This window comes from Lagopus leucura, unplaced genomic scaffold, assembly GCF_019238085.1.
Source record: "Lagopus leucura isolate 7727_CA_CO unplaced genomic scaffold, USGS_WTPT01 Super-Scaffold_100008, whole genome shotgun sequence".
NCBI lineage: Eukaryota > Metazoa > Chordata > Aves > Galliformes > Phasianidae > Lagopus > Lagopus leucura.
The window spans coordinates 22,169,128-22,195,948 of record NW_024962265.1 but is presented as its reverse complement, the minus strand read 5'-3'; the positions used below and the strand labels follow the sequence as shown (position 1 = coordinate 22,195,948).

At 38.3% G+C, this 26,821-nt stretch overlaps 1 protein-coding gene across 2 annotated transcripts in view; it reads right to left on the bottom strand.

Moving 5' to 3' along the window:
• Positions 1-1,460: 1,460 nt before the first annotated feature.
• The window catches only part of TSPAN12 (tetraspanin 12), a 44,598-nt gene continuing 19,237 nt past the window's right edge, over positions 1,461-26,821 (bottom strand). For both annotated transcript variants that reach the window (XM_042872786.1, XM_042872787.1), the window contains exons 5-8: positions 16,451-16,525; positions 11,989-12,096; positions 8,705-8,848; positions 1,461-3,068 (exon numbers count right to left, since the gene is read on the bottom strand). In XM_042872786.1, coding sequence (XP_042728720.1) covers positions 2,763-3,068; positions 8,705-8,848; positions 11,989-12,096; positions 16,451-16,525 — 633 coding nt within the window. In that variant the 3' untranslated portion in view covers positions 1,461-2,762. The remainder of the gene's footprint in view (positions 3,069-8,704; positions 8,849-11,988; positions 12,097-16,450; positions 16,526-26,821) is intronic.

Genomic DNA, 26,821 nt, shown 5'->3' with positions numbered 1-26,821 from the left:
TAAATGGAATGTCCTACAAACTCATAAAACTTCCATATTAACAAAGGAGCTCCTAAAAATGAGCTTAGGGATCACAAATTAGTCTTACTACAGTGTTAGTGTTTTTGTAGCGTCCTTGGCTGAACATGAGCCAGCAGTGTGCCCAGGTGGCCAAGAAGGCCAATGGCATCCTGGCTTGTATCAGAAATAGTGTTGCCAGCAGGAGTATGGAAGCGATCATCCCACTCAGCCCGGGTGAGGCCAGACCTCAAGTACTGTGTTCAGTTTTGGGCCCCTCACTACAAGAAAGACATCAAGGCCCGGCTGCACGTCCAGAGAAGGGCAACAAAGCCGATGAGGGGTCTGGAGCACAAGTCTTATGGGTTGCAGCTGAGGGAATTGGGATTGTTTAGGCTGGAGGAGGCAACTGCCTGTAAGGAAGTTGTGGTGAGATGGGGGTCAGATACTCCTCCCACATAACTAGCACTAGAAGACTAGAGGGAATGGCCTCAAGTTGTGCCAGGAGAGATTCAAGCAGGACAACAGGAAAATTTTTTCCTCCAAAAGAGTGGTCAGGCACTGGAACAGGCTGCCCAGGGAGATGGTGGAGTCACCATCCTTGGAGGCGTTCAAAAAATGTTTAGATGTTGTAGGAAGGGACATGGTTTAGTGTAAAAATGTTGCTGGTATGTGAACAGTTGGACTGGATGATTTTGGAGATCTTTTCCAACTGGAGTGATTCTATGGTTCTATGATTCCTCAACCACGACAGTGAGCTGCAAAAATACACAAAATCCCAATCGAACAAAATGCAATCTACCAGTTTGTGGCTTGACTTTTTTCCTTTTGTTTGATAAGATTTTGTTCATTTTGGTTTTGAGCAGGAATAAAAACCAAGCAGCACTGGTCCAATCCACTGAGTGACTGTAGGTCAACCTATCTTGGACATGTGGTTTTTCTTTCCTATACGAACCTTGTATGTAGCTACAGAAATGCCACCCTAGCTAACTGGAGGGAGAGGGGGGAATAGAAATCTGGATATGTGCAGTAATGTTGGGCATATGAATTTCTGAAAGGTGCATGAGAAAATATTTCTCAGAAAGTCATTCCAAGCAAAATATTTGGGAAGCTCTACTCTTTATCTTTTTCTGATCTCCCAAAATAAATATTAGCATCTCTATAGGGGAGGTACAAAAGCAAAAGGTAATCTTGCTTGCAACAGCACATGTGAAGTAATTACACCCACAGGTGGACTGCTGAAAAACAAACATCCCACACAACTGAAGAGCTTAATTTCACCATCCCTTGGAAGCTTTCGTAGAAGCAATAAAAAAGCTGCCGAAATTCACAGTTCAGTTTCTCCATGACAGAATAAGTGGAATGGATAAAGATGCATCAAATTAAATCACATTAGCAGGAAAACCTTCCCAAATGTCACCAAAGCATTCACACTCTATGTCTTCAAAATAAAAAAGCCATTATGGAATTTAAGACAATAGTAATTTTATTGTCTATCAAATCACACCTTGATTTTCTTTTCTTTTACAAATTTCAAAAACAAAGCAAGTATTTCTAAAATGCAGTATGTAAAAACCCATTTGCCACAAACTACTGTACTCAGTGGAACAAATATATATTTCAGGAGCGTGGCCGAATGTAAAAATAATCCTATGAAATAAACATTGTTCATAAAAATACAGTAAAATGCACTTTCCCCACCTCAATAAATACATTTTAATGTTGTTTCCAGTTGGCATTTTAAGCCACTAGAGATCTCTTAATGCAGTACAAGCCAAAGTATAATTTCTCCTTATGCACTTTTACAATTATTGCAATAGCATCCAGAATTGTGAGCATTTTCCTTGCAGTCTTTTGTTTCCATCTCCATGGGAATCACAGACAGGATAACAGATTTATTTATAAAAACTTGCTACTCGATATTGATTCCCATTTTGGAAAGAATGCTTAGGTTTCTTCTTTTTACTAAGAAGTAGTTCACAGAACAAAATGTTTTAAACGAGAATTCTGTAGCACTCAGAAAATTAAAGTCTATTGTCCAGAATCATATTTTTTGCTTTTAATCCCTCTTTAACACATTTAAATTTAAAAATTAATCACATAGTTACATAAAAATATAAGCTTTAGAGCATCTTTGACAATAATAGCTAAGATAAAGGTTTTGTTAGAAAAAGAAAATCTTGTCCTTTTTACAGACTTGCAATTTTTTTAATCCAAGTATTTACTTGAATTATAATTCCGTCATCCATGCACACACAAGAACACACAATTATATATACATAGATCCCTGATTATTTTAACACGTTCTCTAAATGGCTTATTAAAAATGCAAAAAGTCAATTTCAGTAATGTCACATTTTGTTTGTCCAAAGCACAATCATCTCCTCAGAAGACAAATATCTTGATGCTTCCTCAGAGGTTCTGTCTATCTATGCGTGAATGAATCAGTATTTTACACATCTTGTAACAGTAAGTTACTGTTACTGTGCCCAGTGAATGAATGCCTTAAAAAGAAAACAAACAACAACAACAACAAGAAAACAAAAACAATTCTGTTTCACGGCTCTTCTAAGAGGCTGAAAGGCAGACACTTGCGTATTTGTCTTACTACAGAGGGCTCTTTATCAATCATTAATCAACCATGGTTTTGGAAGCATAGGAAGACTGGTCTATTTTGTACAATTAATGGAACAGAATAAAAAATTCAAACAAAAAACCAATTAAAACCCTGGTAACTTTTTAGATTAATTGTATCACCTACAATTCTACAATTCTTCCATTTCAAAGTGTGTATTAAAGCTGTTTGCCATGGATGTATGTTCAAAGATTCCTGTTAGGCTTGGTTTCAGTAGCTCCATAGAATGGCATGACAGTTGCTGTGAGGTATCATTCTTCAGAGACATTATTTGATCTGCCCCAGGATCTCTTCTGTCATAGTACAGAGCCCACAGTAAAGTAATTGTGAGGATCATAGCCAGAATCTGTGTTACTCCAATAGAGATTCCAAGAAATCTCAGTACTTGCAATTGCTTCGTCCCCCTCAAAAAAGTGTACATTTTTTTACCGCATCCCTATGAAACAAAAAAAGATATAAAAGATTAGTCAATATTATTTGGCTTGCAGTCCCCAAGGCTTAACTCACCTTACCTAGTACTGGCTTATTCTGGCTCCCCAAAATTCAATTTCTCCAAACAACACTTTGAAAACTATTTCACCTACTTTTTAATCAATTCCACAATTCCACGATGCCATACTTCAGTTTTCTCATACACTGAGAATTTACTGCATATAACAAACTCCTAGAGATCTGTACTACTTTTCAATTCAAAAATCATTCAAAGTTTATGAGTTCTTATCAACTGTTTTTTGTTTTTTTTTTTAAAGAAACTTGAGGGATTTCAACAAATTTTAAAAGCAAATACATGCTGTTAATCATCACTAATACCGAGTAGTAATAATATCATATACATGTGCCATTATTCCTTCTAGTTACACTTTGGCAGTCTCCCGTATCTGCAGACTATACACTAAAAATTGTCTGGTATTATTTCTAATATGAACATAGAAATTTCCACTATTTTTGTGACAGTTTTATACCAACAGCCAGTTTTATCTTGCCTTGTGCAGAATCAAGCAACTTACAGCTACTGCTGCTTAAAACACAATAGTTTTACTACGTCTTTGAAAAGTCTGCTTGTTTGTTGTTGTTTTTTTTAGGGGGGGAGAGGGCCAGAGGATAGAAAAAAGGCATATTAACATCAAGTCAGTGTGACCAGGAAGAAACAATGAAGCCAGTATTGTGGAAACTGACAGAGAAATAGAGAAATTTGCCAGTTCAAAATGAACCCATACACTGTAGAATATCCACAAGGATCATCAAGTCCAAATCCTAGCTCTACACAGGACCACCCAAAATTCAACCCCTGTGTCTGAGAGCACTGTCCAAATGCTTCTTGAACTCCAGCAGCTTGGTGCTGTGCACACAGCCCTGGGCAGCCCGTTCCAGTGCCCAACCACCCACTGATGAAGAACCATTTCCTGACCCCCAGCTGCCCTCCCCTGGCACAGCTCCATGCCGTTCCCTCAGGCCGGGTCGCTGTCACACAGAGCAGAGCTCAGCGCTGCCCTCCGCTCCCTGTGAGGAGCTGCAGCCGCCATCAGGCCTCCCCTCAGCTCCTCTGCTCTGCGCTGAGCAAACCAACGGAGTTCATACATCTTGCCATCTACACCCTTCCTCATCTTTGCAGCCCTTCTTTACACTATATCCTTCTCATACTGTGGTGCCCCAAACCTGCACCTGGTGCAGGAGGTGAGGCCGCACAGCGCAGAGCGGGACAAGCCTCCCCTCACCCAGTGGCCGTGCTGGGCCTGGTGCAATTGCAGGATGCAATTGGCCCTTTTGGCTGCCATGGCACACTGTGGCTCATGTTCAACTTGCTGCCAGCCAGATCCCACAGATTCCCTCTTGGCAAGTCTGCTCTCCAGCCTCTCGTTCACTATTCTGTACATATGTCCAGGGCTGCCCTGTCCCAGGTACAGAATCTAGTGCTTGTTCTTGTTAAATTTCATGTGGTTTGATACTGCCCAGTCTTGTAGTTTGTGCCCTCAAGGGAATCAATGGCTCCTCATAGTTTAGTGTCCTCTGCAAACTTACTATGTACATATTTGAGTCCTGCATCGAAGTTACTGATGAAAACATTAAAGAGAATTGGCACTAAAACTGAGCCCTGGAGAGCCCCACTAGAGAATGGCTGCCAGCCTGAGGTAACCCCTTTAATGTAATCCATTAAGCCCAACCCACCAGATGCCAGTATATAACTATTATATTACTATCTGTCCATGCTAGATGTAGCAAGTACCAACACCTGTCTTGCTGACTTATTCCCATTGAGACTCTGCAGACATTTGAGCTTTAAAGTCACCATGCTGCATTACTGCCTTGCTTTGTTTTGTTAGAGTGGCTACAACCATCCACTCTGCACGAACTCAAACAGGGAGCTCCAAAGATCTTACCATCTCCACAATCCATTGGGAAGATGGTCAAACCCACCTCCTTTCCCTACTGCTGGGCAGTTGCAAATCCAAAGCAATTATTTACAGAATAATAATTATTTACACAGAAAATTCTGAAGAATAAAAATGAGCTTTAAAGACCACAAATTGATGTTTCCAAGAAACAGAAATTTAGAATAATTGCTCTTTCACTGCTCAGCTCTTTCCAAACCATCAGTACACACTCCAGTTTGCTAATGGGGCCAACAGTTACTGCACAGGGCTTTGAGAAGTCTCTTAAGGCCCTCGAAGTCAGCAGTGATCCACAAAGACACTGGCTCTGAGGACTACTGAACAACAGTGCAAACAAGCTATGCTATTTGCTGATCAGAAAAGCCAGGGCCTTAAAAAGGATAAAAATCTGAAGAGTGAGCCCTTAGCTATTCTGGCCCATGGTAAACCTTACAGGACTTCAAAGTACAGAAATGGAATACAGCCAGCAAGGGAAAAATATCAGAGAATTAATTAATCACGACAATAGTCATGATAGGATAACACTAAGGAGGGATTAGTCCCAGCAGAAGATCTCCTAAAACTATCTCAACAATTTTGTGTTTATATCCATCTTACAGTTTTTCTATGAAAAGAAAGCAATTGATCAAAGTGACAGAATCTGAAGACAGCATGTGATAACTAATATTTTTCAATCACACTGACTCCCAAAAGCCAGTTGTTTCAAATGCTGCAGTCATTAATTTTTTTGGTGAAAGATCTGATTCTTGCCTGAAACACAAAATTCACATTGCAGTCAACAGATTCTCAGTTTGGATATATGTACTACATAATAATTGTACCTAAGAAAAAGGATCTGAATGTCTTTCTACAGTTCATTTTTGATTGTTTTTTTTTTATTTCAATTAACACAGTTTAGGCACAGAACAAGGAGATGACTTGGATTCTTTGAAATCTGTAAAGAAAAAAAAGTGTAGCAAAAGCTATGTGACCGATGAAGAACAAAATTCATCATGCTCGTGTCTTTTGTCTTTTTTTCAAGGATAAAAGAGTGTTGTAATTATGTTAGCTTCCAAATTTGTTTTTAATTACAGAGAAACTGGCTGCATTTTAATACTTTGATAACTCTAAAGGATTAAGGTACAAGCTGGTCGCAGTTTAAAAATGTTCAACCACAGCAATATTCAAATTCAGTTCATTTGTTGCCTAGAGGAGACATCCATTAACAAACAGCAATAACATTAACGCTGGCATCTCCTGCAGAACAGACACATAACTGAGACAAATTATACTTAATCCAGATAGACTGTCTCCCTCCATTTAATGATGTTGTTACAGTTCTGCTCTAACACATGTTCAAAATCATCTTCAAAACTGAGAAATATCCAGTCACCCATTATCCTCACACACATGCATTTTATTTCTGCTTACACAACACATTCATAGTTGGTAGTCTGGAATTAAAGATTACATAAATATATTTCATTAGGCAGAAGCAAAAGTCTGTCACTAAGCTCAAAACTCTTGTTTACACCTCAAAAATACCATAAAATTTTGTAGTGAACATTCAGAGGAATATTAGTTGCAAACTCCTACAGAGCTACAGATTAAAGGCCTGATTCATGTTTACTCTAAAGATTATTTGATATTTTCAGTGCTAAAATGGACACAAAGCATGTTTTTATGATTTACTGAAACACCGTAACACCAACAGAATAATGACCAGATCTTAAATAAGCCACTTCTCAGAGCAAAAGAAAACAGATAAATCATCAGTAGCATGTTCAACAGACCTGTTATATATTTGAATTTTGAACAAACACAAAATTATGCTAGAAAAGATGCAATTTCGAGTTTTTTTCCTGAAGATATCAACTCCTACCAATTGTTTTATTTAAGCTACAGTTTCTTATCACAAAACTAGTACACATCCTCTTGCCCTCAGACAAATTGAACCTTCTAGGCTACGCTCTCATGCACTTCCCTCACAACTAAGGTCAGTTTCTTCTATGAATTAAAAAGAATCACAGAATCACAGAATGGCCAGGTTTGGAAGGGACATCAAGGATCATGAATCTCCAATCCCCCTGCCACAGGCAGGACCACCAACCTCCCCATTTAATACTAGACCAGGCTGCCCAGGGCCCCATCCAATCTGGCCTTGAACACCTCTGGGGATGGGGCTTCCAGACCTCCCTGGGCAGCCTGTTCCAGCACCTCACCACTCTCTCTGTAAAGAACTTAAAGGTGGAGTTTACTTCACAAAGGTGAAGTTTATCAGAATAAAAACAGTTTAAGAAGAGTAGCGTTTTTTAAAAATACCTTCCAAAATCCATCAGCAGAAACACAACTGTGGTCAGAAATACTCTCAGGCAGAACTAGAAGTAGGCCACCTTTCTTCCTTCAAGAATTTTACTTTAAAGGACTTCAATTTAGACCACAAAGAGCTCAGAAACCCTGGCAGAAAATTATAGCACAGATGCAACAATACAATTTTATCCATCACAGGAAACAAAGCAAACTTTGGTTTCTTGAAATACTAAAATGACTCCACAATATCATCTTTCACTATAAATCTTCACACATCTTCTCAGATCCTGGTAACTATTTGATTGCAATGAACTCGTTGTCATTTTACTTCTACTGAATCTCTGATTCTCTTTCTGTAGGCATTTTTTTACTGTAGGACTTCACATTGAATCTAACAGCTTTAATGTTTGGCAGTTTGAAACATGGTGGATGATTTCAGGACCTGAATGATCTGTATAAAATAATCTCTTCCTCTTTCCTCACAGCTAGCATCTCTTTTTTCCAAAACTGGCCAAGAAAATTATTATATTATACATTCAAAAGTTGAACTATGTGGTCAGCAACTTCTTGGAAAAAATCATGAATGGTAACTTTGTCAGCATCACAGAAGTCCATCTTCAAAGACTGGGCTTATCCTACTATTAATCTCTATTCAGGTTTTGCAGGAAAAAATAAGTATGCTGTTCCAGGCAGGTTTGAGGACTCATTCTCAATTTTACACCCAAAAGAGCTGACGTGCACTGCCATTCATCTTCCATTCTCGAGTTAAAGAAAGAAAATGATCTCACAACATCTTTGGCACAGGAATTACGTAAGCTACACTGGTGGCACCCAAAGAATTAAGTGAAGAGTGCTGGACTACCACCAAACTGCATGTTGATATGCCTGAGTCAGTCTGAATATTTGCATTCAGTTTCTCTTCACTCTCATTACCCAGAAGTTGGGCAGCAACTTCTTCAATTACAGTAAGACTGTAATTGTTTTATGAGAAAGTTAACCCATTAGGTCATATATTCTTGCAGTCTGGTAGGCATGTAGATCATCTTCCTCCAGGTTTTATCATTACCAATAGCTAGAGTTTATTCACCAAACTAAAGAACTGACGTTTCCATTCACTACATTAAGGATCTTACAGCAGTGTTTTCTCTTAATACAGATAGAGGAACTGTCAGGTTTTTTTCCCTCATCTTACTCTAGGTTTTTAAGAGAGTTTGTTGAGTTTTCCTATACAGAAAGGATTTTAAAAGTTCTGAGAAATATCCTGTGTATTCTCTGACACAGAAGAATTTGTACAAATAAACCATTCTGCTGCACTGCATAAGGTAAGTTTGAAAAACAAGAGCATCAGAAGAATGCATAAAGCTTTCTGAAAAATCCTCATTTTAAATCTTACCTCCTGATAAAGGTCACTGAGATCCTCATGATGTGCCTGCTTAGAGCATCCTGGGAACTCTCTGACACAACAGGAGTCAGGCGGCCAGTCCATCTCTGTCATTTCCAGCCAGTCTGTGAAGTACACCACCCCACAACATTTAAACTGTAAAGGAAGGATTAGCCAAGATCAGCAATAATGATGCTACTTCTTCATAAAAGTAATTCATCAAGCAAGCTAAATAAACTCCTACTGAAATCTTTTGAAACATTTAAATAGGACCAAAATATGCACAAGAACTTCCTTATGTGTTCCTCTTTTGTACTTTGACAGAAAAATGGTGTGAAAGAAATAATGAAGTTACCATTGTGCATCTTAGAAACAGCCAGTGATACTGCTGTCCTTTACAACCCTACCGTTCCCTATAAGGACATTTCACAGAAACTGTCCTACTGCGTTTTGCTATTTACGTATGATAATTTCATGCCAAAGAATGACTGCAATGAACTATGACATCTGTGGCCAATGTACAGTGTAAGAAAACATTACTAAGGTTTTTGTAGTAAGGACAATTCCTGCCAGGCTACAGCTATGGACATATTTGTTGAAAAACAGATGAGAAAAAACATACAGAAGATTTCATCTGAAAAAAGATATAAAATGGGGGAGAAAGAAAAAAAAAGTACAAAAATCACAAATACTGAAAGGAAAAACGGAAGAAGAGGGTATCACACTAAAATAAACACTGCAACAGAATCAAGCATAAAAGGGGACTCTGGCTGTAAAGCAGATGAGCCATAATTGGCTATAAAAAAACACCAGGACTAACAACCTGTCATCTTCTCTGAAAAGCACACCAGGAGATTTAAAGCCAAATGACTGGCCTACCACATTCCCAGCTGCATTCACATAAAAAATGGCTGAAGCAGCTGTATCAGATTGTTTTTTTGGCATCAGATAGGGAGTTGATACAACTGAGAAAACGGCTTGCTGGAGAAACAAAATGGTGCTGTCTGTCTGAATGTCCTCCTCACCTCTTCTTTATTTGCACTTTGTCACCTGGTAACAAGCCACACAATCAACATTTTCCCACCTCAAAGTCAGACTCCTGTATATTACTTCACTTCTCAGTCACAATCAAACAGATCAGTGCCCAGACACGATGCTTGCACACCAGTCCTCTTACAAATCTCACTTCTTCCCTTTTCTGACTTTTACCACAGCTTCAGTATCTTTTATCAGTTCTTTAGTCAGTCAAAATCCTCCCTGAATTCCAACACAGGACTTGTTAAATGAAAGCTCAGGCTTTGTCTCCTCATTGCAACTGTAAAGAGGACCTCACTGAACACTCTCTTCTTATTCTTAAATCCCTTTTTTCCTCTGACAGTTCTTCCTTCCTGACTTGAAATAACCCTCTTCCTATCTTCCTTAGCATAGGTAAAACCGATATTAGACCAGTAAGGGAGGTGATGGTGGTGTGGGTGGGAAAATACAATTCCCATCTTTCTCAGATAGGAAAAAGGTGCAGAAAAAAAAAAAGACAGAGACTATCAGAGCTGACTCTTTATAACTCTAATTATAATGGTGACTAGAGAAGGACCTCATGCAGTGTGATCATTAAAAGATCATTAAAAGATCATTAAAAGATGTGAGCATAAAAGATATATCATGCTCACATATTCAGTATCTGACTTATGAATAAACAAAACAAAAATTAGACTTCATCAGTTCATTAGGAGTGGTGGAGGAGCCTTTCCAGACCACTTCAAACTTTCTCAAAATCATTCCTCTTCTCACAAATGGAACAAAGGGAATTTAACTTCTAAAACCAGTTCTTCTCCCCCAGAAGAATTAAGGCACAGCTTCTTGGCAAAGAAGCAGAAGCTTTAATACTAGCATTCACTTCAAAACCAGCTGTTATGATGACACTACAACAACCAGAAGCATAAAAAGCAGCTTTTTATTTAACAAACCTACACATTTAAAGCAAGATGCAGTACCCCAGGTACATAAACACCCTACCTGCATATGAAGGATTATTCTTTGACATAGCACTTGAATAACCAGGGCAGGGGATGGGGGTAGGGATGTTAAACTCGTGAAGTCCTCATTTTTTCTTTCAGGTTTTAATATAAATATAGACTAACCAAATGCAGCCAGGAAATGTTTAAATAAACAGGAAATCTGTGCTACAATGATAGATTTCAACAATTCACTAAGGCAGCACAATGACAGGCATTTAAAGAGTTCTCTTCCTGCATGTGAGTTGAATTTGGAGTTAATGGCTTTTACCTCAGGAAATTTCATGTTTTTGCAACATAATACTTTGTTCTTTAAAAATAGTCCTGAATTTTAGTAGGCTATCAGGCAAACCAGTGAATAAACAAGGCAGCTTTTTGGTGTGGTTTGTTTTAACCCACCATTGGTCAAACAAAATAAAAGTTCTGATCCCTTTCTCTGACCTCAGCCAAAGAGACAGTGCTGGCAGCTTTTAACAAACTTCCTTCCCTGCTCAACTGCAGGTAACCACATATCTTGGACATGGCTGCTCCATGAGAGGAAGCTAAAAGAGCATACAGGAAGACTGTTTAATATTACAATAGCATACTTTACCTGAAGAATTTCAATTCTATATACACCATATTTTTAATGTTTGCAATAACCTTAAAAGGTGTTGGTGTACCAATATTACTGGCAAAAGAGAAGACAGTGCTAGTAATTTAACTGAATTTAGCAACATTCTTATTTTTTGCATGTGTAAACAGAGTGTTAATATCTTTTAAGTATTATTTTTAATTAGGCCTCACGATTATGTACAGTAACTAGATAGGCATTCTGACTCCTCTGACTTGTACTTGACTTGTACTTTGATCATATTAAGAATTAAATGTGTGACTGAACAGAAATAAGCTATTTGGGTTGTCATGACAGTCCACTATTCCAGTACTAACAGTAGTCTTTTTTTGTGTGTGTGTGTGGCAGGTCTTTAAAACATATTGAACTTAAACACAAGGAAATCTATAACCACTTACCTGCATTAGGTAAAGCTACAGCATGTCCTGTGAATAATACATATAATTTCTAAGAAAATGGGAAATCAAATTGTAAAAAATACAGAATAGTGTATTTAGGGCCTACAAAAGTTCAGAAGCTGGATATCAAGTGACGTAAAAGACACTATCACTACATGTTTTTATTCAACTTGCGTTCTTGTACTCACTTAAAAAAAAATCAAACCTTTTCCTTTAGCAGATAAATAATAATTACTAGGTGTGTATTTTGTCACAAATTAACTGTCTTCTTACCTCCCTCTGAAAGAAATTCCAAGCGTGTGTCAGCCACTGGTACCTAGGTAGGCCATAGTTGGTCATCCTGGCTTTCAGAGTGATCATATCAGACCACTGTACTGGAGCCTGAAGCAAATAAAGAACAGAGATTGGCACAACAGAAAACTGATGAATGGCTCAATTGCGCTTCTGGCTCCAAACACAGAACTTCCATCTATTCTGTGGTCTTTCAAGTGCAATGACCAAAATAACTTTGTAATTAAATAAAACATGTAAATAAATGCTCCAATTTATGTAACACTGAATCTTTACAAGCCTTTATTACAACAGCAGGAAACAGATATTTGTGTCTTTTACTGTTATTACAGTATATCATAGAGAAGAAGCTGTTGTGTTTCAGAGAGATTCAGAGAGATTGAGTGCACAAAGTCTGACTATATAATTTCCAGATGTTATCTGGCATAAAATTTGAAGCAAGCTCCAACCCAGTCATCAGGGACAGAATTCATCTGCCCCAATTTAGTTACCTCTACTATCATCTTAGTCAGTAGGAAGAAACAGGCAGCTGTCCAGCACAATTTATCTCAAGATAAATATTTTACTCTAGGCAGAAGTTGTGTCCCTTGAAGTCTCAGATCTAACTCACTGTCTAAGGTGGCAAACTCAGATTTAAATGTCTATCTTCTAAATATATGCAATTAATTTAGATGAATTCTACCCACAGAGCATTGCCGGCGGCTTTCAGGCTTTGACTGAAATCCACCACACAATGAGGGCCTGTGAAACTTTTCTTCTCATATGCCCTTGTAAATCTTTGCCTTTAAAAGAAGAATTCTTAAAATGCTTTTTAAAATCTGACTACTTAGAAGTGAGGAGCTGGTGCTCTCTTCTCAGCTGGTGATCCCAAACAGGCAATTTGTCAGAAATAAAGCAAATAAGTGTTCTGTCATTGGATATGGAGTGCAGTTAAGACGCAAGGTAAGAAACAGGCTTCTATTCAAGCACCATAAATTTCAGTTTGCGAGACTAAAATACAGAGCTGAAGACTTTGTAGTGCTCTTCCAGGCACGCATACCACTCATGCTGAGTAGTACCTTGTTCCCATTAGCCATAGTAGTCACGGTGAAAGTAATCACAATTGCATTATGGGCTTTCATTTGGATGGCTGAGGAGCCAAGCTATTCTAGTGGCTATGACTGAGGTCTGCCGTTCAATTTGGAGCAAACAGTAACAGCACTCTGTTAATAATAATGCAACCTGAGGAGAAAAAAAAATCAGAACACTTCCCAAGAAGCCCAGACCTTGTTATGCCAGATGCTCTACAGAAATACAGGAACACTCAGTGGCTGACAGACCCCATAAACCAAATAAGAGCATCTGAGAACTTTTAAATTATGCTACAGTTTTGAATACAAATATATTGAAAAGGGGAGAAGTGAGCAAATGACTGTGTGGTACTTAGCCACCTGCCAGGTCAAATCACAACAATAACCCAGAAATTTAACACAATTCAATTTGCAGAATTTTTATTTCTTATGCTATAAAGCTTTGAACTCACAATTGTCCACATTAAAAAAAAAAATACATTAGCAATACATTACTAAAAATACTTACGAAAAGAGTATCACAGAATATTTCCATTGCAAACATTCATACTGGTCACTATAATAATTTACTTTTGTACTCGATTAATTTCTTTTTACACTGCAATGGAAATCAGTACTCTGCTTTCTTTGGATAGTATTTGATATCACTGCAATTGAGTTAATATTTGCTAGGCTATTTTATTATCTTATTTGAGTTGAATACAGTCCAAGATTACGCATGTAACACAAGGCGTTCAACTTCTTTATGAAAACAATGAGAAACAGGGGAAAAAAAATCCAAAAGTGAGAGAAGAAAATTAAAAACAAAGCAATCTAAAACCCACTGCAGGAAGGCAATTTGAATTCCGGAACTAAGGAGAGACACTGGAAATCATGTGTTTGACTGCTACCACAATGTCAAAATGTCAAACTAGGGCCTTCAATGTATCTATTAAATAGTTTCTTGGCAACTCATGTGTGCAGTACTGCATAATAATTCAGAATCTTGAGATTCATTTGTTTGACTGTACACCATTTGTTTGATTCGTCCACCACTACCTTCATGCAGCATGTAGATAAAGAGAAATTAGAGATGTTGGCTTTGATTTAGCATCAGTTCTACAAAGCTCAGTTTGCTGTTCACATCTGCTTGTTCATTATTATTTTTCTAAATGAGTATCAAGGCTTGACCAATGCCCAAGTAAGTTGAGAACCCATACTGGCCTTCAATTTTGTGGGTGGGAAAATCAGTCATAAGGCATGCTTCACGCTGAGAGCTATCGTAAGTTGGAAGGAAAATTGTTTATGTAAGAGCTCTTAGAGCAGTCTTGACCACATGCCAAAGAAAGACCATTTTGGATAAGCAGATGTGGCTGTTCCTCACTGACATTTTGACAACATCACACACCCACCTATACTAATGCTAACTGATTCTCTGAAATCCACAAGAGATTATTGAGACTTCATGCTATGCTGAAATCAACATGCCAGTAAGTCACTCCTCTGGGATACAAGGGACTCTTCTTATCTTCGTGTAGTACAGGAGTGTAAAAGAAAGCATGCTCCAGGGAAATGACATGAACATGTATGAAAAAAATCACTGAGAAACTGCTGTGCTCTTCCAAGACACCAAATTTCTTCTACATGTGAGCAGCAGGAAACCTGAGTCTGGCCCATCTCATTACACAAGAAGAACCAGTGTTACAAAAAACAAGAAGGAAAGATAATCAGATGGAAAGAGAAAACACAGCAAAAGGTTTCAGAGGGTAAAGAGGAAAGGCATAAAAGGAAGGAAGAAGAGAAAAGGAAAAGCAATTTCTGAACTTTCTGTTCTGAATTTTTGGTTATATTTGCATGTTCAATGTTCACACTCTCTTTGGAGAGAGAGGAAGACCTGGAAAAGTATGGAATAACCGGGTTCACTGTGTCCACTACCAAAGGTGAAAACACTGAGCTCAGTACTGCTTTCTTGGGGAGAAGGGCTGAGAGAAAGGTTTTTCTGAAAGCAGCATCACATTATTTATGAGCAGTGCCTTGACATATACAGTAAGTCTAACTGGGCTTTTATTAAAATGTTCTGGGTTGAGGTTTCAATAGCATAGCAGACAACTGAAAGCTTGGAGGCTACACTAAAACCCATAACTTTAGGTTTTCTGAACAGTAAAGGCACATATTGGTGCACTGAAGGTTATTTCAGGCATCTTCTACTGACTAGCTTTCTTTAAAAAGATGCTAGTTATAACAGTAATCTTTAACAAAGCTCTGGAGAGGGCAGCTGTACTCGTAAGAGGAAGCATGCCTTCCATCTAGATTTCCAGTTTTAAAATACATCATTATGGGCTAACATTTAAAGTAAAGAGACTCAATCATTAAAAGTAAAAGCCTCAATCATTATTACATTAGAGCACCCTGTTAAGATCTGTATAGCAAGGGAATGAATTCATATTTAAAATACTGCCACGTAACTTCAAACTTCAGATGTGTCAGAAATTCCTTAGTAGCATGTAAGTACCAGAATGCTACCTCCCAACTTACTGCAATGTAATGCTACACACTGCTGAGAAGACCAGTCTGTTGGGCATATTTTGGGCAGCTCGGAGAAAAATACTCATTATTCTACTCATCCAAATGTACAAAATGAATACAAGAAAAAAAGATACAAAAACACCCAGCATAATAACATTTTGTTTCAGTTTTTGCTCAACACCTACCCATTTTCTTGCATGATGGTTACAAGTCTTCAGTTTGAAAACTAGAGACAGGTACAGCTACAAAAACTAGACACAGATTAAAGACTCTTCATGAGTTTACGGAAGTGTGTTTTATAGCTAAGACATGTTTAGCTTAAAACTGGCATTTATAGCTTGTGGAGGCAGTGCAAAAATTTCAGAAGGTAGCAAGTCCTTTCTTGAACACATTGTCTGCTTGCAGTATAGTACACTGCGTTACAGCTCTTTAAAACATGAAGAAGTTTTTGGAACCAAAGACCTACAAATTCTCACATCCCCTTCTCAAAATACTTATCTTTAAAACTGAAGTTCATATCTAATCCTTAAAATTTCCACTGGCTTCAATGACAACTCATCTAAGCAAGAGTTAATTAAAAGATACAGTTCTTAAGTAAATCAGGGGCTTTGGGATTTGGTTCTCAAATACATAGCGCACATCAAGAAACCCAGGAAGGACCATCTAGATAGATGTGCATTTGCAGAAGGATTCACTGTTTAAGAAAAAAAACAAAACAAAACAAAACAAAACCAATCACATGGAAATAGAAACTTAGGTGGTCAGTAGAATGAAGAAAGATAAATATTACAGTAATTAGAAAACAGCTAGCTAATGGAAATCTTTTGTTTTCTTCCACTGAAAAAATGCAGCCTCCTTTTCTGACTCACCGTTATTTCCTGCTCATATGTCCAAACACCACAGGCCAGTTCAACACAGAATATCACAAGCAAGCTTCCAAAGTACTGCAGAAAACAGAATGGCCTCAGTTTAGAAATTCAGGTTAACTTTGAAAAAAGACCTAAATATTAAAAACAAAAACAAACTCAAAACATCACTAATATTTCACATGATTGCAGAGATGAAATCTGAAAAATATTTTTTGTGATCAAAATACATATTAAACATTCATGACACAAACTTTCTAAACATTTAAATAATGCAATTTTTCTTACTGACTTAAACATGAAGCATATGCAATATTACCATGGGAAAACAAACTCATTTCCTTGTTGTTTAAAAACACTCTGGCTAGCTATCATGGCACACTATGACGAAACAGTCACAAAGAGGATAATCTTACTTCCTTACATATATGTAAAAAACTTCTTTTTTTTCAGTTTTACCTATTTAAGCAATGTTCCTAGCCAAAAAAGAAGGAAATAAAATAAAAAAGATTGACAAGACAGAAAAAAACGGTTCTTGAAACTATATTCCTAATAAAGTAACTTAACAAATTAACTTGAGATCAGGCATAAATGTGCGAGAAGTTATTAACATGGATTGACATTTTTTTTGTCTATTCCAAGATCTAACCCCTGAACTGTTTAAAAATAGAAAACATTTCTATAAATGAAGAAGCGGTACAGGTCTTGTTAAAAACAGTTAAGAAAAGTGGAATAAGATTGACTTTTTATATAGCATTAAGAAAGCCCTTCTGAACTGAAGGGTGAAGTAGCATGGAAACAAAGACCTTTCCTAAGAGTAACTCGTCACACATCTTTCATTTAAAGGTCCCATTCATTTTCACCTCCAAGCTTTCTTCCATGTCACTGGACGGAGTTCCCACTTGTACTCAGTGCACAGGTATTCACTAGTCTTGGTTTTACTTAAAATTTAAACAATAAAAAAAGCACCTATGATTTTAAATTTATCTGATGAGACTGAATATTGTTTCTAATTTACACTTTTACTAGGTTTCTCTCTCTCTCCTCTATTATTTTGCTCAGAGTAGAGACAGAAGCGTAGACACTTCAAACAGAGGGCTCTAGAAGTTCCAGTGTCCCATGTTAGCTCCCTCATCATCATTTTTGAGAGGTATGGAATAAGTACACGTACACCATGAAGCACCATCAAAATATAAAGCAGAATAGAATGTAATTTCTTTAGTAGGGTACGCGTCATTTCATCATGGAATATATTTAGGAAGGCATAAAAAAAACCCAAACCACAAATATTTACTGAGCTTAAGTATTGTGGTGTTTGTTTTTTTTTTCCCCCTATTAAAAGGTCGATATGCTGTATTACTTAAAATGGAGAACATAAATCCACAAGTGTTAGGATCTAACAGTCATCTACTAGGATCTTTTTCTTTCATCCAATTTGGAGCTATGTAATTCTGGAATAGTGTCTTAACTTTACTTCTACTTGCCAGTGAAATCTAACTACCTGAATTAAGTTGGTAGAAGCAAATAAATCGTTTATGCAAAAATATTCATGTGAATTTTCAAAACAATCTTACATTCAAATCCTCCACCTGCAAAGGAGATGGTGTTGAAAGAAGAAATCCTGTTTTACCAGTCTCTGCCATGTTACTCTGCATTTTCATAGCTGTTAGAACTGAATAACACAATCATGCATATTTACAAATCAACACTACAAGCACAAGCAGAGCTCCAGTGTATGCCTTCATCAACTATTACATCCATCCTCTAAAGATTCAGAAGACAAAAAAGTTTGAGCCACATCATGTAATAATGCTTTCTTAAAAAATTATATGTACATATATTTCAGCTTTTAGTCAATCATGGAATCATAGAATCACTCAGGTTAGAAAAAGATGTTCAAGATCATCAAATCCAACCACAACCAAGCCTTGGCCACATGGGCACACAGCTGGCTCATATTCAGCTGACTGTCCATCAGTACACTAAGGTCCCTTTCTGTCAGGCAGCTTCCCAGCCACTTCTCCTCAAGCCTGTAGGGTTGCTTGTTGTGACCAAAATGCAGGACTCAACACTTGGCCCTACTGAAACTCATACAGTTAACCTTGGCCCATTCATCCAGTCTATTCAGGTCCCTTTGTAGTGCCCTCCTCCCCTCAGGCAGATCAACACTGCCTCCCAACTTGGTGTTGTCTGCAAACTTACTGAGCACTCAATCCATCCGCTGCCACTCTAATGATTGCAATTTATGCAAATATGTTATTTATTGTTTGTTTTTAAATGGAAAATCACTTTACAAAGTATTCTCTTTCAGAGAAGGAAACAATGCCACCTGCTTTAGCTCTCAGTTCATATGAAAAAGTGTTTAAGAGCATTATGGGCAATATCACATTTTTGAGAGGGAAAGCAACTGAATGTTTAGGTGAAAAGTGAATTTGTGTTCTCATTTGTCAAAGAAAATTTCAGTAGTTTTATACTCTGAATTACGGGTCCGGGACTGCCAACAATCCCCAAATGTTATATAAAATTCACTGATCATAATGAAAATGACAGACCAGGGTGTAAGTGTGGAATACTCTGGAAAATTTTTAATTTTCAGTTCCTTGTAACATTTCATTCAGTCACAAACCTTAATATGTGATATTTCCTCATTTTTGTCAACATGTAGTTAAAAGAATTTCTAGTAGCAGTTAGAGATAGAAGAGCCAAAACACATGATTTTATCCAGTTATTGAACATAATCTGGGATAGGACGCTGTTTGTCCCAGTTCACTCATAAAACATATCTAGGTCTGCCAGGAATTGAGACTCGTGACTCCAGCAACATTTGGACACATCACAGCACTGTAGAATGAAGCCTTCTGCTTTGAGAAAGCCCATCTTGTGTCCGTAAAGAAAAAGACAACAGAAGATATAAAGATTTCATATGTATGAAAGCATACTCTAGGAAATTAGCAACTGCAAGCACACCAAGTTCTCCTACATGAGCTTCAGTTTCACTCTGCTGTTGAAGGGGAATATTGTAACTCTCTAAACGTAATGGTTTGCAGAGTAATTCTTACAGAAGTTGTGTGGTATAAAAAAAAGAAGCCTCTGGAGCCATTATAGAAAGATATTACTCCAAATTTCCATCTTCCAAATACATAAATTATTGGCATCACTTCTTATTCCTCATCCCCAGTTGAATTCCCACAGGAGTCTGACTGCTAAATGCCTCTTCCTCCATTTACAGACTCCTACTCCGCCAGATGCACGGACTTGGTTTCAAACCAAGGTTTAATATTTCTTCCTTGTTTCTATGGGCTAAGCAGCTACACTTTGTAAAGACGACTAACCCACTGAAGAATGCTGTTATGCTCTACACTCAAAACTGTATCCCACAACCCTGATACTTCTACACCCTACCTTCCTCATAGCACTCTCAACCACTGCCAACGTATTTTTTGTATTTCCTTTTTTTTTTTTTGTCATCTAGAAGATGGCAAGAAAGGAAGGCAAGGGCCTTCAGAAAACACAGTATTCTGAAACAATTCATAAAAACTTAGCTCCTCCTCTCACTCTAGTTCCAATTTAAAATGCCCATCTTCAAAGTATTTCCAAGAACACCGAACTTTTTCAGGGATTACTGAAGTATTACCACATGGCATTTTGTTCTGTCACAGCTGGGTTTGGTAGTTTTTTTTTTTTTTTGCCAATTACCTACATAATGCCTCAGCAACATTCAACTACTATGACCTGTAAAACTGATGGTCTATTATCCCAAGTACAGAGAGAATCAAGGACCTGAAAAAGTCCCCTTTCACACCATTAGATCCATCTTGTACCTGTCCATGATAACGATCATGTTGTTTGCAGCCTGGAAGTGTAATGCAGAAGCAGAAGTCTAGGCAACTCATGAAAACAGAGACAGGGTTATGTGACCACCTAAACCTCATCAGAAGTAGAAAGGCATAAGAGTGGCTTAATTCACTTCTTTCCTTTCTCAGACTTCTTGGGTTGCACATCACAAGATGCCCCTTTTACAGGAACCAGGACCCTATTTCACCTTTTCTTAAAGCCTCCTGGCTAGCCACTGCTTTTCCAGAAAACCTGCAGAGGCATCACAGACTACTAAATTCTTCCCTGAAGAATGAATATATCCCATCACACAACATACTTCAAGTATTGGCTTCTTCTGAAGTCCTTTTCCAGACAGCGAGAAAGAAAGAGAGCATTCTGTATATGAAAGCAAATGGAAACTGCAGACAGACATTAATGACTGGAGTCAGAAATTGCAATACGGTAAAGAAAAATGAGAGCACAGGGGATATTCCAGTTACTGGCAAATCTGGTCTAGGATACTATAAAGTTCTTCAATTTTTGAGGAAATGTAGCTTTATTTGAAGAATCAGTGTACTCATTAATGAATCATCGTGTGCTTTTTTTATTTCATTTAATAAACATCTGTTTTAAAGATTTGCCCCTCTCGTCCCAAATGCTTTTCTTTTTTCCCAGAAGACAGAACACTTTTTTTTTTTTTTTTTTCCAGACTCGAGAAAAACCACATCCCTCACATCAGAGCAAACAAAAACTAACTGATCATCAAGTCCATCCTCAGTCTTGCTTACTGGGGTTCACGCCATCTTTTTGGGCAGTGTGGTCCAAATGGCAAAGGAGGCAAGGGAAGATCTGACAGAGACAGGCAGGGGCTGAGGGAGATTTCAAGGGTAAGCATCTGCAGAATAAAATTGCATGGGGATCTCTGAAAGACTAGAGATAATGTATGTGAAAAAGATGCCAAAAGAATTTAGAAGGGTTACGCACAGCATTTCCCAATGGCTAACAGACAGCCTGAGAGGATCAGCAGTACTCTTTTGAGACACAAGACATCCAAACATCTGTCTGCACCCTAAGAAACATCAAAATGGCCACCATCATAGATCTTGATTACCAATGAAAATCAGACATTTTCCATTAAAAAAAACTAAGTCCTTCCTTCCTTCCTAAGTTACAAACTGTAGTTCCCTCTACCTGGTAATTGGGGAAAAATGGATTTGATGGATGGACCACTTTCTGGCTAAGGAATTGGCTGGATGGTTGCACTCAGAAAGCTCCAGTCAACAGCTCGATGTCCAAGTGGAGACCAGTGACAAGTGGTGCTCCTCTGGAATCTGTGCTGGGCCTGGTGCTATTTAACATCTTTGTGACACAGACAGTGGGATTGAGTGCACCTTCAGCAAGTTTGCAGATGACACCAAGCTGAGCGGTGCAGTTGACACAGCAGAGAGAAGGGATGCTATCCAGAGTGACCTGGACATGCTGGAGAGGTGGGCCCAGGCCAACTTCATGAAGTTCAATATGCCAAGTGCAAGGTCCTGTATCTGGGTTGGGCACTCTCAAACACAGATACATGTTGGGCAGAGAATGGCTTGAGAGCAGCTCTGGGAGAAGGATTTGACAGTGCTGACTGATGAAAGATTCAACATGAGCTGGCAGTATGCACTCACAGACTAGAAGGCCAACTGCATCCTGTGCTGCATCAAGAGAAGTGTGACCAGCTGGTCAACAGAGGTGATTCTGCTCCTCTACTCTGCTCTCATGAGACCCCACCTGGAGTACTGTGTCCAGTTCTGGAGTTCCCAGCACAGGAAGGACGTGGAGTTGTTGGAGTAAATCCAGAAGAGGGCCACAAAAGTTATTAGAGGGCTGGAGCACCTCTCCTATGAGGACAGGCTGAGAGAGCTAGAGCTCTTCAGCCTGGAGAAGAGAAGGCTGCGAGGAGACCTTATAAGCGCCTTCCAGTACCTGAAGAGGCCTACAGGAAAGCTGGAGAGGGACTTTTAGTAAAGGCATGTAGTGACAGAACAAGGAGAAATGGCTGTAAACTGGAAGAGGGTAGATTTAGATGAGACATTAGGAAGAAATTATTTACTGTGAGGGTGATGAGACACTTGAACGGGTTGCTCAGTGAGGTTGGTTGTGAATGCCCTATCCCTGAAAGCATTCAAGGCCGGATGGAACTCTGAGTAACCTAGAGGGAGGTGTCCCTGCTCACAGGAGGGGGATTGGAACTAGATGATCTTAAAAGTCCCTTCCAACCGAAATGATTCTATGATTCTATGAGACCTTTGTCATAGTCTAAGAACTAACGAGTCTATTTTAATGATCAATCATAGAATGGCTTAGATTGGAAGGGACCTTAAAGACCATGCAGTTCCAAAGCCCCTGCTGTGAGCAGGGTTGTTAACCATTAGATCAGGCTGCCCAGAGCCCTAGCTATACTTTTTAAAAAGGGAGCAAACAATGACTAAATAAAGTCAGACAAGCTGCACAGAAACCTGAAATTCTTTGTCTATCCATACCCTCAGTGCAAAAATTCACCCACTCTCCCTCTTCCTCAGCTCTCTCAGCCCTGCCCTGGAGGAATTAACAATTCATTTGTTATTCTAATTTAAAATACTGACTCAACAATGCTGAAATTTATAAGGGATGCAATCACAAGTCAACAAGGAAATGGACTGAAGCCATCAACTTACATTAACTACCGAATGCCATACAGCCCTTCAAAATACATTCCATAGCTAATTGATCAAATGTTTTAAATTTCGGTATCCCAGATTAACAACCCGTACAAAGTATCTTAAAGCCTGTGACCTTTGCAAAGCCCAGGTTTTATACAAATATCCATCGCTTTTTTCCAAAATCTTTAGAACAAGTTTTCTGAATCAAGCAATTGGCTTTTATATGTACGGAAATGAATTTTTTTTTCTTTTTAAGGTATGTATTCAAATTCTCCCTTCAGGTTTGTGTGCCTTTTTAAAAATTGGACAATATTACTCATGAATACTAAGGATATTGTTCACAGTCTACATTCTTCTATGAGATATTAATGAACTGTTATACATTATTTACTTTAACATCATCTTTACTAATGTAAGGAAACGAATATTGCCTTGACAATGAGCAAATGTGCAGTTCAGACAAATATTAGAATTTATTTGCCTTAGGTTCAATCACATCAAGTCAACTCCAAGGAATAAGGTCATGGCAAATACTTAACAGGACATTGGTAAGAATACATTAGACAATAATTTCCTCATGGCTTAAAATATTCTCATCCCTCTTCCTCTCCCTGTAATTCATAGGATGTATATTAAAAAATAAAGTTTCCTGTTCTGTATGGATTTTTTTTTTTTTTTAACAGCAGCCCCCTTCATCACTTTTTCCCCTTTTTATTTCCTTTTTCCTTGTAAAATGAAATCATAGAACCATAAAGGTTGGAAAAGACTACTAAGATCATCTAGTCCAACCATCAACCCACCAACAGCATGCCCACTAAACCACCTTTCTCAGTGCCACTTTTCTTGGAAAGGGTAGATGACTCCACAAAGTGTGGTCCATCACCTCCCTGGGCAGCTTGTTCCATTATCTCACCATTTTTCCTGAAAATAAGTTTTTCCTAACATCCAACCTAAATCTCCCCTGGAGCAACTTGAAGCCATTACATCTTGTCCTATCACTGTTACCCGAGAAAAGAGATCCACCCCCACTTCACTACACCTCCTTTCAAGCAGTTACAGAGAGCAATGAGGTCTCCCCTGAGTCTCCTCAAGACTAAACAATCCCAGCTCCCTCAGCTGCTCCCCATAAGACTTGTGCTCCAGATCCCTCACCAGCTTCACTGTCCTCTGGACATGCTCCAGGACATCAATGTCCTCCTTATAGCGAGAGGCTACTATTACAGTAAGTCTGACTCAGTAGGCCCAGAAAAACTTCTAACATTCACCATTCAGCAGCAAGCTGCTTCTCATGTACAAAATCCATGCCACATGCAGCACAGAGCCTCTCTGGTTAATTAGTCAAAAGCTCCAGATTAGGCAGGAAAAAAGATGCATTTACACAACAGGACTTCCACTCCACATTCACTTTGTGACAAAAGCATGCAGCTGAACCACAACGTCATGCATGCTGCACTGTGAGGTTGGGCTGCAGTTCAGACAAGACACAGAGGTTTAGCTAGGCCTTGTGGATCTGTTTACTCATATATCAGCTCCTCTCTGGGACTCACTCGTTCCCCATTTCCTTCACTGGAGGAAAAAAAAAAAAAAGCTGGGCAAATAAGCAATCAGAGCAGAGGATCTGGAAAAGACAGAGGGGAAAAAAAGCCCCAGAGCAACAAGACCACTTTATCTCAGTAGTTCCCCATCTTCTCAGTGAGGATATACCTCTTACTCTCATACTGTCAGGTTTCTTGCCTCAGCACCCCCAACCCACTGTACCTACTGTCACATTAGTCTTAGGCCTTACAACGTGCACACTTCCATTATTCCAATTCAACTATTACTATCTTCCTTTTTCCCTTCATCAGAGAATACCACTCAGAGCCCATTTCAGCTCTGGTGATATGTCAGTTTTTAATACTGCTTTGGAAATTAATGATTTCGAAGAACTTGGAAGAAGAAAACAGTGCTAACAGCATAATGAAAATGGGAACATGGAAGAAAAAAAAGATTTACCCAAAAACTTTTAAATCATGATGCCAGTCACAGCGACAGCTAGTAAAATCACAGAGAGCAGGCAAAATATTCATGCTCATCAGGCTACTCTACAAGTATAGCATGCAGAGCAAAATGTGACAGAGACATACAGGCAGCATGCCTCCTGCTGAAAATACAGTGGAACCATAAAATGACTACTTTCAATAGATATTTGTTTACCTTTTAGCTTAGCACTATACTTATTTTTCCAAAAGGATGAGGAAGTGAGTCCTTGCTATTGCAGAAGTACATGAAAAAGTCCACTTTAACAGACAGTATCATAATCACGCTGTCAAACTTTACTGTCATAAATCCAAGACATTTTCCTGAATAGCTTTGAGTTTCTGGACAGTTCTTTTCAAGAACTTCAAGGTGCTGAGTAAATGCACTGAACTGCGCTGTGCTGTGCTTGGAGCTGTGAAGAACGAACCCTCTCCAGCAAAACTGAGCTTCATTCTACCAGTGCAGTCAATACCATTCTCAAAATCTAACAATTTATTTGAACCTTTAAACCCTGGTCTGAACAGGGAAGAAGCTTACCCTCTATCCAATTTCAAAAGATGCTTCTACACTGTTAGACATTTCTCGAAACAGCTCAGCTTGAGAGTGAAAATCAGAAATCTATAAAATAAAAAATAGTCCTATTTTTACTTTCTTCACAAAGTTGCTCATATCAAACTTACTGGCCCATAATAAAAGCTGGTAAACTTAAAACTGACTTAAAACCATCTTTCAAAAAGGCAGGCTAACCTGCCTTCTGAACCTGCTTTCTCCCAAGTCTCACTACCTTTATAACAAATTTGTTTATAAAGCACAAAAGGCAACAACACCAAATTTTAGTCTCTGCTCTAATTCTAAACTGCATGGGATTACGGTAAATATGTTTGTCTTATTTCCTCCCTTTCAGTGCCTAGTAGTTTAATAATGATGAAATAGTTCTGGTTAGCATGTAATTCCAGTGCCAAAAGGTTGCACAAAACGCTGGAGTAGCTGTGCTAACACCTCACATGGGTCAGAACAAATATGCTGCAGAATTACAGAAATACATGCTGACACAAAAAAAGAAAAAGAGACAAATTTAATTACTACTAGATTCTTCCACTAATCCATGCTCATCGTAGTCAGATGCCTTCAAAAGTTGATGGATAGTATTGTAGCGCAGCTACATTTAAAAGGGAATAGGGATCCCTTCTAGAAAGACATTGGCAGTTAGAATTGATATTTTACAATGTACTGGACATCCAAATTTAATCATGTCTATCACCTGGGCATCCACATGTTTAAATGAGTACAGAATAATCTGTAACAAGTGGTGACACAGTCAGTGGTTCCCCAATCATTTTTCATATGCATTTACTAAAACCACTTTCAAAAACACTGTGCATAGCCAGCTGAGAATTACTGACAAGAAACAAGCATATTCCTGTCACACTTGTTAAATGATTATACCCTACATTTGCATGTTCAACTGAAATGTGAATATACTGTAATTTTTTCCTCTTCACAACATATTGACGTACTTTTAAAGAAAAGGTCAGTTCAGTTTTATAATATTTACCTGGTTGTGTTTCAGCTCCATTAACAGACAATTCTGCCTGCCAAGTTCCAATTTGTAACCAGATTCTGCCATAACAGATTTAACAAACTGACCACATACCAGCAGGGTCTATGAATGCCTAGCTCTGAACAGCATTAATTTAACTGACAATTTTATGATAAAAATCAGTAAAAAGATTTGACTTATTGACCAAATATTTCTAATAGCTTTTCTTTTTGTGAAAGCATATTCAGACAAATTTGAGTTCTGTACTGTTTGAATGCTGTAATTACAGAAAACCCATAGTTCCAAATGCCAGAATTT